Source organism: Nothobranchius furzeri, chromosome 16, assembly GCF_043380555.1.
Source record: "Nothobranchius furzeri strain GRZ-AD chromosome 16, NfurGRZ-RIMD1, whole genome shotgun sequence".
Taxonomy (NCBI): Eukaryota; Metazoa; Chordata; class Actinopteri; order Cyprinodontiformes; family Nothobranchiidae; genus Nothobranchius; species Nothobranchius furzeri.
Genome location: NC_091756.1, coordinates 27,863,629 through 27,883,990, shown reverse-complemented (window position 1 = coordinate 27,883,990; position 20,362 = coordinate 27,863,629). Strand labels below are relative to the sequence as shown.

Sequence of the window (20,362 nt, the reverse complement as noted above, 5' to 3'; positions counted from 1 at the left end):
CTGTGTTCTTGTTGCATGACGTTCTCCAAAGAGAAAAACAACAACATCAATCCATATGATGGTAAATCAACAGTTTTACAGTCAGCAACAAGTAATCCAGGTAAGGACCCGGCTACGTTCTCGTGACATATTAGGCTGCTTTCATATAGGGAACAGTGGACACACTCATGTCTTACATCTGGAAGAATCAGCGTATTTCTGGCTTTTTCCATTCTTTCACAATTCAAAGCGAAATGTGAGCCGCAGAAGCTTTTCCCGTTTGCACCTTGTTTTAGGCATGGCAGAGTCCCAAAACAATTTCCCAATTCATGGAAGGATCACGTGACGTGTGACAGACATGGATGAAAAGCAACTTTAGAACCTTGTTTACTCTCAAAGTGCACAAGCTCGTTCCTAGGCCCGCCCCATTAAAAAACACAATTGGCAGCAAGCAGCTGTATTTAAAATGACATTAGTCGTCAATGACAGTGCATGAGTTAGTTCAGGCTGAGCATAAAAATAGTCTCCTACACCTAACAACTGCATTAGCTACTGATGGAGCATAGATGGTGAAACTCTAGGAATAGAAAAGGCTGACAGATCTACATCACACTGTGATTTGGGCTTACCCCTGCTGACTCACGACGGGAAGGCTGTTGTTGTTTTAGCGTCCAGAATCAGCAGAGAACGTCTCGGTCAACAGAAGCTAACCGCTAGCATTAGCAATGGAAACACACGGCACCATGTTGTTACAAGTTTTTACTTCTCTCTGTCCCTAAAAGGGAGACACGTCTGATCTTCTGATCATCAGTCAGTAACTGACCCCCGCGCTCCTCTGCAGCAGAACGCACTGAAAGTTCAACCCTGAACTGGTTCTCCTAACATGATCACAAACAAGCCTGCATGCACTTGAGTTACATTTCATTCACGAACACACAGAACATTAGCCTGGCCTGCACAGAGAAAGAGTCTGACAATTCACAGGTAGAGAAGCACATGAGGGGCGGGACTAGCCAGCTCAAAATTAACCAATCAGATAAAAGACAGAAATGCCGACTGTACTGCGCGACGCTGTAGTTTTTTAGCTGTAGACAAAAATGGCATCTGGCAACGGTGCAAACATCTTTCTTTTAGAAGAAATGCCTTTGGCGCTTCTACTTGTTGTGGATTTAAAGACATTCAAGCCATTGAGAACAGAGGAAATAGCCGCAGCGAACTCCGCTGCTGTCTATGTTGTTTATGAGACTGAGCGTTGTTGTGTGTGACGTCCGCGACGCTGTTGTTTTTTAGCTGTAGTCAAAAAAAATGTCAGTGTTGTGTCATCTTCAGGTAAAACTCTGCACTACATTTGAATTTAAATCTGCCATTGTTATTGGCTAGGAGGTACACTATGACGCCAGCTGGTACATTATGATATCACAATGTCATTGTGAGCCTGTGTGTGTGTGTGTGTGTGTGTGTATTTGTTAGCAGCTCCGCCCTCTCGGTCTGCCAGGCGACAGTATTTGTTGTATTTTTCAAACGGCAAGTGGGAGTGGAGTAAGACTCTGGTAGGGCTGACTTTCTCTTTAAATCTATGTTGAAACATGAGGAGATGTCTTGACCTCATAATCCTTTCTTCCCGTCTTCAACAACTCAGTGACTGCATTGCATAGCTTAGAACGTGATTGGATCACGTGAAATTTGGAAAAACTCCGGTGTGGAGGCCATCATGATCCTGCTTGTTAGTACTTAACAAATAGCTGCTACTTTCCTCTTCCATGAAACACTTCTATTTCAGCAAGTTCCTGCAATGTTCCTATAAAAAGGTCCTATGACTGATCCATGTTGACACCATTCTGACATGACTGTTATGGACTGGATAGGAAAGCAAGCCATGCTAACATGATGGGATCTTACCAAGAACCCAGGAAGACCATCCATAATCTGGCTGATTTTTGACATCAAAGCAAGTACTTCGTTATACGTGTGGAACTGACCCAAGGAGCTAGATGCTGGGGATATGGTGACCTGATTAGGGACCGGGCCTTTGTTAGGGTAAATTAGACCATTTTAAAGGTGACAATGTGCATTTTTCCTAGTGATAGGGGCAGTAGTAGTATATACCTAAATTATTGCAAGCAAGCGGCATTTTTGTGTTCGAGTAAGACCTTACCAGTGGATGGTCATTAGGGTAAAAAAATCCCTGGGAATACAACCTCCAGCAAAATGGCAAGCACATCAGACTCCCTTTCATCACTGGCAATGAGTAAATAGGTAAATGTGTAAAACAACAGTTTGTGAATGGCAAAACTTTTGTTACAAATCAATAAATGCATTTTGCCCTCACAGGCTCTCGTAGAAGGAAAAATGGTGTCTAACATGGCTAACCCTAACCTGCTCCCATTTATTTTAGACCCGATTTTCATGGTTATACGTTATGAAGCTGCCAATATTTTTCAACAACTGGGCATCATTTAATTCATTTTCAGCAATATTTCCAGAGATTAATGGTAAAAACGATGCTTTGTCTCTTTAAGGCCCAAACAGACCTTTGAAGTGGAAATATCAATGTAAAGAGCAGAGCAGCATTCAAACCTGTAAACTTTCTGTAGATTATAAATGTAGCCTTTGGCTGACTAGCAGTAGGCTGTTAGATAAGGTGGGACACCTTGGGTTGGACACTGCTATGTTAACTTTTAAACCCACTGTGCGAGGGCAACAGCACTCGGGTTTTGTTCCAACCGGCATGAACCAGGCCCAGGAGCTTAATTTGTAGTTACATCACAAAACCTCATCTGAAGGCACAATGAAAGCACAGTGACAATGTACAAATAGTGGACCTTTAGAAGGGGTGAGTTGAGTCATTCTCTTGAGTGTGCAATCATGTACTCTCAGTATCAAAGGACTTTAACGTTCCCCTAACCGGTGGCAGGCAGAGGAGGTGTGGCGGCTCTACTTTAGGATCATCTGGAGGCGCCGTCATCGTTTGACAGATTCTGTACTGCTGTCTTAGAGTGCTGCAAAGGTCAGGGTGTCACTTGGCATCAGCATCAACCTGTGAGTGTGGGGTGTTTCAACTTACCCACGGCTTTAAGGGAGGTGTATTTGTTCAGTCCCAGAGAGCTGTGGTTACTGTGCAGGTGTGACAGCACTTGTCCAGCTGATCCGTATGCAGAGTTATTCAACTGGTACTGTTCTGCAAATAGACCAGTTTGAGAAAAACAAACACTGAATTTCTCCATACAAACAGGACAAGAATGCACTGAATATTTGGTATTTTTTTAAATCACTTTCATGTCTGTTTGCATCATATTAGTGCTTGTTTGTGTGTTCAGTGGACCACTTTAGACTGAGCAAATCAGTATGTGTATTGATGTGTTGCCAATCGGATTAGCTATGTTCTAATCAAGTTAGTGAATGAGTGTGTGCACGAGTGCTCAGTTCATTACATAATATTAATTCTAAAATGAAAAGCAGCATTAGAAAAAGAAGATTTCATCTGGTTTGATTTTGTCTGCGCTGGAATAGACAGATATGAATGCTGAGCAACTTCTGAATGCTAATCGCTTAAGTAAAGGCATGAAAACCGGCCAAAGACTGGAACTCCAGAGCAGAGAGAGAGAGAGAGAGAGAGAGAGAGAGAGAGAGAGAGAGAGAGAGAGAGAGAGAGAGAGAGAGAGAGAGAGAGAGAGAGAGAGAGAGAGAGAGAGAGAGAGAGAGAGAGAGAGAGAGAGAGAGAGATGTTAAAGAAATAAAGGATGCTCTGCTGCAGAGTTAGGAAATTACACCCACCAAGCCAGAGGGGTTGAAAACGTCGACTTATTTTCCACGGTGACTACATTTTATATCACTTTGAGCTGCTACCTTAAACACCACACACAAACACACACACACACACACACACACACACACACACACACACACACACACACACACACACACACACACACACACATGCACAGTATGATAAAACATGGAACATTCTACCAGCTAATCTGCTTAAACTAGTTTTTTGGGGGTGGACCTGATGACTGAACTTCTACATTATTCACTGATTTTTGAAAACATTTTTTCTTGCTGAATCGATTTAAGTCTTTGTATAAGTATTTTTAATTTAATCTTCTTCATTTAACCAGGCAGGTATTGTGTAGCATATTGAAGAAGGAGGGAAGAGATCTTCTATTTAAAAAAATGGTAAATAAAATTTGATGGATGCTTCTCAAGATTTAAATTGATTAACTCTTTGACTGGCAGGTCAACTCCTCTAAAGAAGACACACAGCTTAGCCAAAAAAAGTGGCCACCAAAAAACCTCAGCTTTGGTTACAACACACATTTGCTGTGGCGTTGTTTTGATAAGCCTCTGCAACATCACCAGATTTATTTCCATCCAGTGTTGCAATAATGTTTCTTTAAGTCAGGCAAAGCACTGGACAAAAAACCCAGATGAACAAAGAGAAAGCTACAAAATACCACAAAGAGTTTTAAGCATTTCATCAGGTTATAATTCCCACGAACCTGTGATTTTTGCCTCCCACACAATTTTCTGGTACAAAAAAAGAAATGAACCCTGAAGCTGACTGGCACCACCTGCAGACAGTTCAGGGATTTTTACTCATGACAAAATAACGAGATGATCAGTAACCACAACAGTGTAAGGTAACCTGTATGCTCAACAGAAACACAACTCAGCAGAAAAATGGTGGTGTTGCTGAACATTTTGCTCAGTTTTATGGCTTTTTGTTTAGATTCTGAACCAGGAAATGGCTACAGGAAGTGAAACAGAAGGCAGAAAACTCCAGAGCAACCAGTGACTCCGCTCCCCAGCCAATCAGCGCCCAGAATCACGATGCCGGCCTGACTCAGCCTTGCCAAATACCTCAACGGAGCAGAGACTAAAAACAGGGGAGAAAGTAGAGGGAAAATTTCGAACTATGCTGTGGAAACTGTGGTCAGGCCGAGCTGCATCGGTCCAAGTTACTCTGAGTAGCGTTCCTGGAGAACTACATTAAGCATGAGGAGATGAAGGTGTGGATAACAGTCTCAAGTACAGAGCGAGACAGAATGGGACTCAGCTTAGCAATGTTCCTGAGATAGAAGAAGGAAGAGCGAACAAGAGAACTGACACGATAATCCAGGGTGAGAGCTGGGTCAAAGGTCACACCAAGCTTCTTGACAGAGGGTTTGGTGTGAGAAGCAAGCTGACCAAGACAGTCCCTGACTTTGGAAACCAGCTTGTCTGGGGCACAGATGAGGATCTCATTCTGATCTTCATTCAGCTGTAGAAAGTTCCCAGCCATCCAGGTTTTAATAGAGTCTAAGCAGGTGTGTAACAGCTGCAGCTTAGACATCTCATGGGGCTTAAAGGAGATGTACAGTTGGATGTCATCTGCATAAAGATGGAAGGAGAACCCTTTAAAAGAAGAAGCAGATAGAGGAGGATAAGTAGAGGCCCCACCACAAAACCTTGTGGGACACCATGGGTGAGGGAGGTGGTGGAGGGACGAAGCTTGGAGATGGCCACAGAGAAAGAACGTTCCGACAGATAAGAGAAGAACCACTCCAGAGCAGTTCCTGATAGGCCTACCCAGTCTCTCAGCCTCTCAGTGATGGTCAACAGTGTCAAAGGCTGCAGTCAGGTCCAGCAGGACCAGAACAGAACAGTCCCCTGCATCACTGTGAGTCATTAGAGACCCTAAGAAGAGCTGTTTCAGTAGAATGAGCTCTACCAAAACCTGACTGGAAACTAGATGTATTTATTGTTATAAACCAAAAATACTACTCATTATTAAGAACTGAGTGAGTGACACAGGACAGCAGAAATGTGAAATTATCATTGATTTGAGTTTTACAGCAGCTACTTGGTAGCTGGTAAAATCATTTATGAAATGTAAAATTATAGATTGTTTTTGTAGGGGCACTGCCTGCTAAAATCCCTTTAGAAATCCCCAGGATGTCTGTTTTTCAGACCGTTTAAAGTGAGTGAGTTATTTTTTATTATTTATTTCTTTAACTTATGTTTTTCAGGAGGATAAACCGCTTGAGATGTAACATCTCGTTATCGAGCAGGTCCTCCTACAACACAACCAATAACAAATAAGAGGGCAGAGTTAGAAAGTTATAACAAACTTAAAAAAAAGAAAAGAAGGAAAGTAAATAAATAATAATAGTAAAATTAACGATATGTATAAATATATATATACACACGTAAATATAAACACATAAGCATGGATACATGAATACCCACACGTGTACATACGTACATACATACCTATATACAAAATTAAATTAAATAAAACTGCTGTGAGGCACTCAAAGAGCAATAAGGGCAAGAAATTACATTGTAAATAATCCTAAAGTGAAATAATATCCCAATTGAATACAAAGTTTGGCAACAAAATACAGCATGTTAGCCAGTGAATGCACAAAATCATTATAATAAAGATTAAACAAAGCAACTACAGCTTGGCTTTACATAAGCATAAACAGTGCGGGAAAATTGACGAATTGTTGAGAGGGATCTTAATTCAGTGGGTAATTTATTCCAGTCCAGAGGAGCTTTAACACAAAAGGCAAGTCTACCCACCTCCTTTTTAAAACGAGGAACAACAAATGATGGAAGAGTAGTTAAGCGGGTGGAACACAAGGAATCAGTGGGAACCAAAAGAGTTTTTAGATAAAGTGGAAAATCAAAATAAATGCACTCAAACATAAATATCAACCAATGAAATTGTCGTCTAGCTTTTAAAGGCAGCCAACCAAGAAGCTCATACATATAACAATGATGAGTGTTAAAAGAACACCGCAAAATGAAACGACACAAACTGTTGTAGACGACATCAAGAGACCGCAGGCTAGAAACTGTTGAGTTTTGGTACAAAATATCAGAATAATCAATAATCGGCAACAGAAGCTGAGTGACAATGCGCTTGCGTACAATAGGTTCAAAGCAATTTATTGAGTTGTAAAGGATACGTAAACACCATGTGACCTTAAGACATGTCGTGTGAATGTGAAATTTAAAAGACCGCTCTGGCTCCAGCCAAACTCCTTTTTTAATAATCTTGTTCATAGGCAGCCTTATGCTACACACAAATCAGCAGGTTTGTGTTCATGTGTGTAAGCTAATGTGTTAAAACACCACAGGCACGCAATAATATAGCATACTGAGCTGATGATGGACCAGCAGCTCCAGGGTAGAGAGGTAAAATTAGCCATTAATTACAAAATAATGCCTGGCAACAGGTTTAGTTGGAAAAAACAAATCAGTTAAGACATAAATGCATCTAAAATAGTTTAAAGGTTCAGAAACATGAAACACTGATAGGCTATGTTTAGTGTCCGTGCTGAAACACACACTGTGTACTGTTGTACAATTTTCTAGAGCTTAATAAAAAAAGCCACAGAGCCTTTTGTCTCAGTAGATCACCAACGAAGCAGCCAGGAAAGAGATGCAACTGTTTTAAACAGGAACTTCTGTCATGGTCTGCATCTGCGTCTTCCCCATGTGTCTCCTGATGTTCCCCATCCCTCTCTAGGTTCCCCTTTTGTGTCTCATAGCGCCCTCATGTGTCCTTTCTCTGCATCTCATTTATGTGTCTTCTGTTTGTAGCCCTTCAGATCTTTCCCCTCAGGTCCGGTGTTCATTCAGTCATCCCCAGCCCCTCCAGGTGTAGCTCCAGCCTCTTTGTCCCCAGCTCGGAGTGTGTGTGTCATTCCCCAGCTCGGTGTTTGTGTGTGTGTGTGTGTGTGTGTGTGTGTGTGTGTGTGTGTGTGTGTGTGTGTGTGTGTGTGTGTGCGCGTGTGTGTGCGTGTCCTTCCACAGCTCGGTGTTTGTGTGTGTGTGCGTGTCCTTCCCCAGCTCGGTGTGTGTGTGTGTGGGCACACACACACACACACACACACACACACACACACACACACACACACACACACACACACACACACACACACACACAATCTGCTTGGTTTTTGAACTGAAACCATTGTTGGTACTCACAACCACGATACATTATCTGAAAAAATGTGTTTGTGTGTGACTGCAATGGGGAAAGTAATGAAGGGAAGTGCAGAGTGTGTTTGTCAACATCAAGATGAAATATGATCATCCTAAAACACGAGCCAGCAATGGTACAGATAAACGGACTCAAGTCAGTGACAGATGTGCTGTGATTGCTGTAACAACCAAAGTTATGGTAAAAATTCTTATGTACATGCACAGTCAAGAGAACCAAGATCAAAAAGAAATGTTAATGGTTCTGCCAGTGGATCATTAGGATCACTATGTTAACCACATAGATGCAAAAGATTGAAGACGTTCCAGTCTGTTTGATGTTAGGGCAAGCCATTCATTTTTTAATGCTGGTTTACGTTTTTCCAAAGCTGGTTAATGGATGAATACAAACAATGATCTAAACATACCAATCAGCACTCCATTAGCACGGTGATCAATAATTTACAGGACTAAGTTGTTCCCAGCTCCAGGGAGGAGTTAAGAGAGAACATCTTAGAGAAGTACTTGAAGTTTCTGACAGCTGGGTAAACAGAAAAACAAATAGCTGAAAGAGGGCAAAATGTGTTTCATCAGGAGTGATTTGTTACTGGGTCACTCTACGTCTGCAGTTATGTTTGATAAATAGGTCATAGCTTTTTGCTTCAAGCCTTTTCTCTACAGTGAGTCATGTCTGAGGTTTTTGCTCCAAACATTCTCCTCCCTTCCCCTCCTTTATAGCAGGCAGCCATGGCTCATACAAACTATGGAGGATGTGACTTCAAAGACTTTTTGACATTTTTTTCACCTTTGAGCGAAGGCTAAAAACCTTCTTTTTCACCCCCAGAGTAAAGAGGAACTTTGAGATTAAGGTCTGATGTTTCTGCATGAAACAGCATTTGGAGGCAAGGTGTGAATTTGAATACCACTCCTGACCATCTGAGGGGGAAAAACAGGATTAAATCAATAAATAGATAAATAAACACCTGAAGCAAATTCTTTGGAAATACAAATTTTTCACTTGGTGAAATCGTCGTACTATCTGCTGCTCAGCTAACGTCACACTTCAGCCTGGATACACTTTATCCAAAGGTATAAGTTAGAGAAGAGTCATAGAAAGGTGTAACTGGACTGGAAAAATATCCCTCAATTATTTACATACAGCAATAATAAGTATTTTTCCCTAAGTTTTTGGGCCACGAATTTAAGTATTTTGGAAAACAACAAAAAAATTTTTTTTTAAATGTTTCACAGTGATAACATTTTTGTCTTAAATGTTAGGGATCACCACCCTGGCAAGCCATCCTATACAGTTTGTACAGAAAGTATTCAGACCCCCGTCAATTTTTCACTCTTTGTTATATTGGAGCCATTTTCTAAAATCAGTTAAATTAATTTCAGCACTTAGAGATTTCATTTAAATGTAACGTGCATTACAAATAAAATCTATTATTATTATTATTATTATTATTATTATTATTATTTTCCTCATTAAAGCGACAGTGTGTATTTTCCCTGGCAATGGGGGCAGTACATACCTAAATGATTGCAAGGAAGCATTACTTTTGTGTTCAAGTAAGACCTTACCAGCGGATGGCCATTAGGGACAAAAATTCCTGGGAGCTCATTGTCCAGCAAAACAACCAGAACATCAAATCTCTTTCATCACTGGATATGAGCGAAGAGGTAAATGTGTAAAACAACAACGCTTATAGGCGATAGTTTTGTAACCATTTGCTACAAATCAGCAAATGCATTTTGTCCTCTCGGGCTTCCGTAGAAGGAAATACGGAATCTAATATGGCGTCGCTCAGAGACTTAGACCCACTCCCGTGTATTTTAGAACAGATTTTTATGGTTATACGTTATGAAACTGCCAATATTTTTCATCAAATGGGCATCTTTTAATTAGTTTACAACATTTCAATGGATGTTTCCAGAAATTAATGGTAAAAACTACACATTGTCACTTTAATGTACACACAGCACCCCATATTGACAGAAAAACACAGAATAAAATTTTTTTTTGCAGAGTTGATATAAAAGACAAACTGAAATATCACATGGTCCTAAGTATTCAGACCCTTTGCTGTGACACTCATATGTTTAGAAGTCATTCTTCTGTTGTGCACTCAACAAAATTATAAATGAATATCATTAAACAGGTGGAAATTAGGCTGCTACTATAAAGGGTAACTATGGAAATGTGTAGTTTTACTGTACTTGGGGGTGGGGGTGGTGGTGGGGGGTGGGGGGATGTGTGTGTCAGAAAACCAGTCTAGATGGACAGTTTCTGGTGTGTCCCCAATTTGCCTGAAGAATTGTGACACACTGACTCACATAGAGTTGATCAGGTTGTTGATTTTGTCCTGTGGCATGTTGGTCCACTCCTCTACAAGAATGTGTGGAGTTGCAAAATATTTCCAGAACACGGCAAACATGGGACATGTCAGAATAGTAGGCCAGCTATGCAAGAACTGGGAATTTATCAGACTCAAGGAACTGTGTCCAGACCCTTGCAACATGGGGATGTGCATTTTCATGCTGCAACATGAGGTGATGGTCGTAGATTAATGGAACAACAGTTGGCCTCAGGATCTCGTCATAGTATCGTCACGGGCTGCTCCATCCGATCTTGAATGTTGTCATTGGTGATTTACTCACCACCTGCACTCCTGCCAGGAATTCGAGATCCTGTCCCCAGTCACAAAGCTCGTCTAAAGTCCCATGGGGATAGAGCTTTTTCAGTGGCTGGCCCTAGGCTCTGGAACAATCTGCTCCTAGAACCGAGGACCACTCAAAGCATGGAGCAGTTTAAAACCTAAAACGTTTTTATTTGACTTGGGTTTTAACAGTAGATGAGTTGAGCATTTATTCTCTTTTTATCTGGTTTATTGTAGTTTTTATTGTTTGTATCTTGTTTTATTTTTAAACGAGTCTCTTATTGTTCACTCTCATCCTTTTATTTATGGTTTTTATCATATACTTTGTTGTATAAAGCCATAATTTTATATATGTTTTACTGGAGCATATTTTATTTCATGGCATTGTTCTGTTCAGCACTTTGGGTTGCGTGAGGAACAGTAAAGGTGCTAGTATATAAATAAAGTTGACCTCGACCTTGACAACGTGTTTTATTCGTTTTATTTTAAATTTGTGTTTAATGTCCACAGTTGCATATTTTATGTATCTTGTACTGCATGGTTCTGTGAAAGATGCACCTTAAATATAAAAATAGAGTATGGGACCTGTATCCAATATGACCATTTGGTCACAAATGATTACAGTTGCATCTTCCTGATGGCCATTTTATATAATAACCTTTGTAGAAATGTATTATTTGTACAATAAACTTTGTAGAAATGGATGCATTAGTGGGAGCTTAGAAATTCTCACTTGTTTATTCACTGGAATTAAATTTTTTTGTAAAAAGTCATGTTTAAAACATTAAGAATAGCTCCCGTGCTTTTAACTCCACACCAATCAGTTCTAATGTTTTCAATCACCGCCTCTAATGAGCAGAACGCTGTCTCCTACAATGGAAAATCCAATTCTTTTCATCCATTTTTTGTTTTTGTTTTCAACCTATGTTGTGTTTTGCTTTGTCCCGTGGCACCATTCTGGACCATGTCTGCATTCATTCCTGTGCTGTTTGAGCAAATGAAGTTCTGGGACAAAGGAAAAGGTTTCGTGATGTCAAATTGTGTGTCGACCATACATATACAATAGTAGACAGCTTCCAGGTGATGTGTTACAGTCAAGACTAGTGTTGCTAGGCTGTGACTGTTAGTAGCTAGTTGGAGAAAAAAATCCAAGCAATGTTTCATTTGGAATCAAATTAAGTTAATTAGTACATAAAGTCTTTAGTGAGACGTTTCACAAGGCTGTATAGTAAACATCCATCCATCCATCAACTGTAGGGCCACAGGGAGCCGGTGTCTAACTCCATCAGTCAATGAGGGAGAGACACAGGGACAAACAAACTAACTCACTCATTAGAGTCACCAGTCAGCCTTACATGCATGGTGTTGGTTGGTGGGAGGAAACTGGAGTATCTGGACGAAATGGGGAGAGCATAACTCCATGCAGAAAGGCTGCAGTCAGGAATTTAACCTGCAACCTTCTTGCTGTCATGCAACAGGGCCAACTGCACAGCCATACATTCCTGTATTTTAACAAACATGCACATTTTATTTGTTCACGTTTATTTTTTCACAACCTCTTCTCAATTTTCCACAATTTGTTAAACAAAAGAGCAAAACGTACACGACTATTATCCAGGAGGAGTTTCTGCGGTCAGAATCAATGTTTAATGAAGGCTGCTGTAGGGGTTCAGCCTGTTTAAATTACCATAATTATTCATCTCACCTGTTGCACAAGAAACACGTTCAAGTTACAGACAGGCATGTCATATTGCTCAGTGTATTTTCCCCAGTATTATATTTTCTACGCAACATCTATAATTAACAGTTCTTAATAAGTGTCATAGTTCCTCCACAAAAGGTCTTCCCTGAATTTCTAAATGCTAGCAGGATATTTTCATTTATTTTCTTGCTTTTTAAGAACTTTTGACAAGACTATTACAATAGTGAGGACAATAAGTACAAATTATGAAAACACATCAAAATGGCCCAAAAGCAATAAATGCCTTAAACTGGATAATGATCAAATGAAAGTGGGTGACTTATTTTATTTCCTGTGTGAAAAGTTTCCTTTCTTAGAGCCAACATGTAGAATCAAAACCAAAAAATAAAACACGTCATTTCATCTATATTTGCTTTTTAATGAGAGAAACGTGTCAATCATTCTGACTGTAAGTAAATATTTAATAAGCATCCGTATCAAAACAGAGTGATACAAAGATCTCATTGGAACATTGACGTCATTACTGTGATTGCTTTGTTATTTGCTTACAAAAGCAGATTTTTAATAACAATTTGTATTATTATTTTAAGAAATTCCTCTAAGTTAGTACATTTTAATTGAAGAAAAAAGTGACAAACTGTCACATTTTGAAGACACTGATCTAATGAGGACTTTTTTAACCAGGTCCAGAAAATCTCCATCTAACCTAAAATCAGTCACGTTAATGAACAACTCAGGAGTACATAGTTACATGTACTGTATATTTTGCTCAACATACTTTCTTATCACTTACACACAGATAAATGCAGATTAGCTTTAAAAATGAAGGAAGTTCTTTTTACATTTACAGGAAATGCACGACGTGCATAAGGAGCTCTTCTAAAGCGGTGCCGTCTGCTTTTATAATAATAGTAAAATCTAATTGCCACAGGAAGGTGATTAACCTATTTTGTTGTTTCTTAACAACAGAAAATAGGAGTGTTATTCATTCATTTGTCTGCATCGGTGTATGCTCTACTGTGTGTGTGTGTGTGTGTGTGTGTTATATCTTTCTGCACTCACCACTCCTACTGCGCAGCATCCTGGTTGAGATGCCGTTGGCCCTCGCTCCGCTGGGTGAACCGCTCGTGGCATTTTCCACTGAGCTCGTCTCACTTCCCTGCTGCTTCAGCAGGTCTGTCAGGGTCCTGGACACACACACACACACACACACACACACACACACACACACACACACTGTAAAAACAGTGACCTACAGTTTGGGACTGAAACATCACTAGCAACTCTGAATACAGGAACTGATGTGGCAGCAACAAAATCCACATAAGAACACCTGAGGGCCACAGAAGACTGAGCCAAGATTAACACCAGGACCTGATAAGGGGGCTGAGAAACACAGGACTATGTGTACAAGGAGAGGTGACGTGGATGACTAACAGGTGGTTTGATGAGCTGAGTGACAGGTTAAGAGAGAAACAATAAACTATCCCAAAATGGAAAGTGAAGCAAACTGGAAACATGCTGAACACAAAGGAACAGAATAAATAAACCATAACAGAGTCTGGCAAAAATGCACTAACCCAGAAACTCAAACCAGTACAATAAAAATGAAAAAGCATCTCAATAACACTTCTACACAAAGACACTCATCGCGTTTACATGCAGCCAATAACCCGGTTCCTCAAGGCCATGTAAACACCGTCAACTACCCGGTTATGCTCATAACCGGGTTTTTAAAACCGGGTTATTACCCTTGGGGTAACCTTTTCTAACTCTAATATCAGGCCATGGAAACTCGTATCGGGATAACGCTTTCAAGAGGTGCGCTCTGTGCATGTTCTATTCGCAAGGAATCTTGGTCTTTTGAGTAGATCGGGGCCGGCAATGTTTTCCCATCAAAGAGCCATTATTACCCGTTTCCCGCAGTAAAGAAAACACTGGGAGCCACAGCAGCCGCGGCGTTGTGGGCGGGCCTACCGGGCCTGAGCATGTGCCGATTTTTTAACGCGTCAAACACGTCTCCTTTGAAAATGTGTTTAACTGTTCAGAATCCAAATCCAGGCTCTGTCTCGTTGGACTGTTGTAATTAAACTTTCTACTGAACAACACTTTTCATCAAACACTTCAAAAAGTAAGAAAGTTATCCGATCAATTAGTTTTTTCCCCTCATTTACAGCGACGGAGACGACGGGTGCGCATGGCTCTGGTGTTGATCAAGTTTAATGTTTCTCTTTGCAACAATCTCCTCAAGAAGGCAAAACAGTTAAATATCAGGGTTGGCACTGACTGGATATTTCCCGTAGTTGACCGTTTATTTTGACGGGGAAACCTCAAGGCTGTTGGTCACTTTGAAAGAATTACCCCGACGCATGCAGATGCGTTGGCATCTTAATCGTTATGCACATCGCGGAGGTAGCTAAATCAATCGAGAAAAGATTCTCATCAGAACATCTGAGCGTTAAACTGGACACCACGCTCAACGCAGCTCGCTGACAGCTCGCACGTGAGATGGACAGCAAGCTGAAGACGTGGAGAGGGGTTGGAGCACATCGGTCACAAGCAGCAGCAGAACCAGAGCGCATGCAGGAATGTTCCCCTCCAGGGGCGGCGTTAGGCCTGGCTACTTGGGCTCAAGCGCTGAATGTTTTATGAAAAGCCCCAGATCTAAAACGTGGAAGTAACATGCAGTACCAAAGTCCAACAGAGGGGGAGCAGCTGGCAGTAGTTTGTATACAGCCTGCCTGAGCCTCCACCACTGAAGAAGTCCTTCAGCAGCCGGCTTCTTCTACAGTCTCTGCCTGAAACGCATGAGTGAAGATGGACATAAGGACGTTTTTTAGCCCAAAAGTACCGCGACAGAACCCCAGCTTTGATGAGACTGGTGTTGATTCAGGTTTGTGAGTCTTATTTGAAAATATTTGTTGTGCTGCTGGTTTGCCTAAAGTTAGCTTACTATCAGGTAAAGTTGTTGGAGAAAGAAAGGGAATATTTACTATCATCTCACACTAAACACTAACAGGAACAATACTCTGCCCTGAATATGCTGAATATGTAGCTTCAGATGAAAATTTATGTGGTACAAGACAAATAATATATAATGTTGACTAGTGCGTGTCACGTGTGTGTGTGTGCGCACGCGCGTGTGTGTTAAGCCCCGGATCTTCTTCAGTCCTAAATCCGCCCCGTTCCCCTCACTGAAGCGAACGTTTTCCAAACCCTGTCTCTCAGAGAGACTTGTCACTTAGAAAATGTTCCCTGATTATGAAACTTTGGCTGAATAGCGCTTGTTCCTGCCTCCAATGTGTCGACACATCCATGAGCCTGTCTGAGGCAAAGTCCAGAAGCTCACATCCTCTTCAGCTCAGAAAGCACCTATAGAGACATCAGATCACACACAAGCGATGTGATCAGGATATTAGAAGTTCCATGTATACAGGGGTACCTCTCTTCACTTGTACATGTAAACGGGTTATTCCGTGTTTTTCAGAAACCCGAATACCGGCCTTAACCCAATCAAAACCCGAATACTGACTGCATGTAAACGTAGTCAGAGTCGTCCTGGTTTGGGTCAGCTTGTGTATTTGGATTTGTTCAGCCTGGAAATCGTCGTGAGTGTCCTTAAAGGAGTGTCCTTCAAAAGGTCTCAGGCAGATGCCCGTGACTGGCGGCGTTTTCTTGCGTGACATCACTGCAATATGTTTGCATTCAGGCTCCATGTCTTTTGATGTGTTTAAATACCCAAGGATAATCTCACAAACAACATGTGAGGAAGTTCACACAGATTCCTGGTGTGGAGCTGCAGAATCTTTCCACGTGATTTCTATTTTTCCTGGACACTGCGTGGAGATTGCCATGAAGTTGAAAAAACATGAGCCAGACAGGAAGTGGGACAGGTGCCAGCGAGGTGCTTCCAGTTTATTTCAAAATAAAACACTTATTGGATAATTCTGTCCAGCTTCTTTTGTTGTAATTAATGACAGGGACACCAGTTCTCAGTGTTTCAGGCTGCTGGAGCTGGTCAGATGCTCTGCCTCAAGTGCAGCACTGGAGAGCGTAAGAGGAAGGTGCCCGGACAGCAGGCCGGATGTGGTAGCAGAGGTACCTTGTATAGAGTTCACAGGATGGGTCTATTGTTCAGTTTTTGTTGGTACAGGTGCACTGTAGGGTTGGGGGTAATGAGTTAGTGGACAAGATGGCAAGGGGGCAGCGAGATGGCCTCGGGAGGACATACAGGTTGGTGTGGGAGTGATGAGGAGGATGGAGAGAGGAGGTTGTAATATCCAGATTGAGGCTCGGCCATTTGGGGTTAAACAGTGTTGCTTAAGACAAATTTTTACTTCTCCGCCTGCGTTGGGATGGACACACGCAACGCCATTATGAGTCGACACAAGAGCCCTCTGGCAGGCATCAGCGTTACATTCTCTCGATGGAATTAACCATCAAAGTCTGAGGAGTCATGCCAAGGTTGCATGCTTTCTGCTCCATAGGTGACAACATTTACCGTAATGTTTTTTAAACGAGCGACAGTCACGGCGATATGGTGTAAAACTAGCCTGAAATGTTTGTATACTGCCCCCTAGAGCCAGGAAACTATACGCTACTACGCCACCTTTAAGCCACCTTGCCTGCTGGTGGTGGTCAGAGGGACTGGCGGTACTGGTGGCATCAGCTTCGCCTCTGTCAGTGTGTCCCAGGGTAGCTGAAGCTACACTGTAGCTCATCACCACCAGTGTGTGGATGGATGAACGATACACTGTAGTGAAAAGTGCTTTGGAGTCCTCTGACTCTGAAAGGCGCTGCACAAGTGCAGGTCATTTATCATTTATTACTTTACAACCAGTGTCCTATAACACATTCTTGTTCCAGGTTTTACTGAATTTGTACTTTTGACTATTTGACTTCATTCATTTCACAATAATTTAAACACCAGTACATCAGAATAATGTGTGCAGGTCTCAAAATGACACACAGGTACACAGAACACCACCATGAGCCTGACTGACCTGACAGCCACCGCCTGCAGCCACTTGTTCACACTCAGCCACTTCTAACTGCATGTCAGTGTGATGATATCTTACAGTAAGAGTCAGAGATGCCCAAAAGTGGCTCCAGCGGGGGATTTTTGTTAGCGTGAGTCTGCTTTGTTGTTGCATGTCATTGTATTGGTCATCGCTGAAAGGAATCCAACGTTTGCTCGCTGGTTTTGCTCTTAAAGACCAAAAGCAGCTTCAGATTATCGATAATGCAAAATCTGATTCTAATCCTGTCAAAAGGAGCCTGAATGTAAATGTGAGAAATCTCTAAAACAGAAATAAATATTTCAAAGATCAGAATTAAAATGATGTATTGGCACAACAGTCAGGAAATCTTGGTAAACAGAGTCTTCTTGGCTTTCCTCTAGCTTTGTGGCAGTGTTTGAAGTTTAAATGGAGTCTATTTATAGGAGTGGATTTAGCATGAAAACATCATAACAGTAATTCATGCTAATGAATTCAGATGCAGATCTTATTGTGATTCCTTCCAAATGCACCGTGCATCATTTCTCTGTCAAACTGCATTTAATTATGATCATAAAAACGGTTCCCCTTCAGATTTTAGTGATTCCCAGCCAACCTCTCTTTTTGCCCTCTGTTCACCTGAATCCAGTCTTTAAATTAACTTCTTCTGTTCTCTTTTTTAATCTTACTGCACATCTTTTCCCCCTTTAGCTTAGCTCTGCATTTCTTTTCAACTCATTGCGTTGAAATGCTTCGGGCATCTTTGAACTCGTCGTTCTTGGCTTGGCGCTCAAACAACTTGCTGATTTAGACTCTTAATCTGCAGCAAAAACCGCACCTGTCTGCAGGCAGCGTGGCATTTGTGGAGCGTTGGCTCAGTTTTGCATGAGTAGAGATAGCTGCACAGCTCATAGTAGCATCTAAACATTTAGGCTTTACAGTTTTATCTGATGCTGACTGCGACAAAATGAAGCTGCTGATATTTGATTGTATTACTTTACAATTCTTATTGTCTTGTCGCCCAGAACTTCTGCTGGACTCCATAATCCAGACTTAGTCCTCTACTTCTGTTACCTAATCTTAATCTTAATCCTACACATATGATTCCAGTATAACTCTCAGTTTGAACTTCCCACAACTCTTTAATTGATCTAAAACTAATTATATAACTGGATTTCGTCTGACTTCTCTAAGTTCCTTTGTGCCATCATGTTCGAGCCTCAGTGAGATGACTTTGTTAATGTCCTGTAACAATCAATTATGCCTACCTGACACCTCACATTAGAACTCACACAACTCAGAATAACAAAAAACCCATTAATAATCCTCAGTCTTCTACTGGAAACCACCGATCAAATGTAAATGTTCCATATGGATACCCTTTCAACTGAAACATGTTTAAAAGGCAGTGACGTATAACTCTGACTTCTCCCATCCAACATTCACTGATCCCACAGTGGGGAAATTCACTTGTTACAGCAACATAAACACTTAGGAGAATAATTTTAAGAAAAATAATAACAAAGGTACATGTATATACACATAGGCAGTAATCTAATATTGTAACCTTCGACCACTGAAACCACAAAAAAAAAAAAAAAAAAAAAACGGAGGAGTTATGCACCGTTGCTCCTCTATCTGCTTCCTCTTCAGCACATCCTGAGCTCCTTCAAAGGAATCTCCTACCATCTTTATGCAGATGACATCCAACTGTACATCTCCTTTAAGCCCCATGAGATGTCTAAGCTGCAGATGTTACACACCTGCTTAGACTCTATTAAAACCTGGATGGCTGGGAGCTTTCTACAGCTGAATGAAGAGAAGACTGAGATCCTCATCTGTGCCCCAGACAAGCTGGTTCCCAAAGTCAGAAACTCTCTTGGTCAGCTTGCTTCTCACACCAAACCTTCTGTCAGGAATCTTGGCGTGACCTTTGACCCAGCTCTCACCCTGGATTCTCATGTCAATTCTCTTGGTCGCTCTTCCTTCTTCCATCTCAGGAACATTGCTAAGCTGAGTCCCATTCTGTCTCACTCTGAACTTGAGACAGTTCTCCACACCTTCATCTCCTCACGCTTAGACTACTGTAACTCTCTTTTCACGTGTCTGAGCAGAACCTCCCTGAACCGTCTACAGGTGGTTCAGAATGCCTGTGCTCGGCTTCTGACCAAGTCATCCAAACACACCCACATCACCCCGCTTCTCCTCCAGCTTCACTGGCTGCCAGTCAACTTCAGGGTTCATTTCAAGATCCTGGTTCTGGTCTATAGGGCCTTACATGGACAAGCACCATCTTACATTGGTGATCTTCTTAGTCCCTACACCCCCAGCAGGTCCCTGAGGTCCAGTGATCAAAGCCTACTGGTTGTGCAGCACCAGGCTAAAGACCAAAGGTGACAGATCATTTGCTGCTGTGGCCCCCAGACTCTGGACCTCTCCCCCCCTGAGCCTGAGATCAGTGGACTAAGTGGTCTCCTTTAAAGCAGCTGACAACGCCTGTTCAGGCTTTGGTGTGACCTTCATCACCACCCGCTCCTTACTCTGCTCTCCCCACCTATTCCACCTTCCTCAGGATCCACTGATTTACCTCTTTCCTATTCACTCTCTCTTTCTTAACATTTTTAAAATCACAGTTGTCTATTTTTTGCTCATTTTAAATTCATTTTTAACCATTTTATAAATTCTTTTTTACATTTCTACATTTTTTTGTTTTGTGAAGCGCCTCGTGATTTTTATCTTGAGAGGCGCTATAGAAATGATATGTTCTTCTTCTTCTACTGCAGAGGGGACGAAAGATCTAGGGCAGCGTTCTGTTTTACATCTGAGATGTCTGTCTGCCTCTGAAGGAGCTGTCCATGGTCTCCTTGGTGGAATGCAGTGGGTGGGAATTTTTTTTTTAAATGGTGGTCATCTTCCCCAGCATCCTCCTTTTACACGTCTTCTCAATTGTATTCAGTGGGCAGCTCAGAACAGAGCCAGCCTTGTGAGCTTGTTCAGTCTTTTCCTTTCCTGGTCAGAGCTGCCTGCACCCCACAGACCACAGCAGAGTG

The 20,362-nt window shown here is 41.6% G+C and overlaps 1 protein-coding gene across 1 annotated transcript in view; it reads right to left on the bottom strand.

Annotated features, from left to right (window-relative positions):
- Window positions 1-20,362, bottom strand: part of shisa8b (shisa family member 8b) — a 42,895-nt gene that overhangs the window by 9,998 nt on the left and 12,535 nt on the right. Inside the window, exons 3-4 of the mRNA XM_015963666.3 lie at window positions 13,378-13,502; window positions 3,044-3,157 (exon numbers count right to left, since the gene is read on the bottom strand). Coding sequence (XP_015819152.1) covers window positions 3,044-3,157; window positions 13,378-13,502 — 239 coding nt within the window. The remainder of the gene's footprint in view (window positions 1-3,043; window positions 3,158-13,377; window positions 13,503-20,362) is intronic.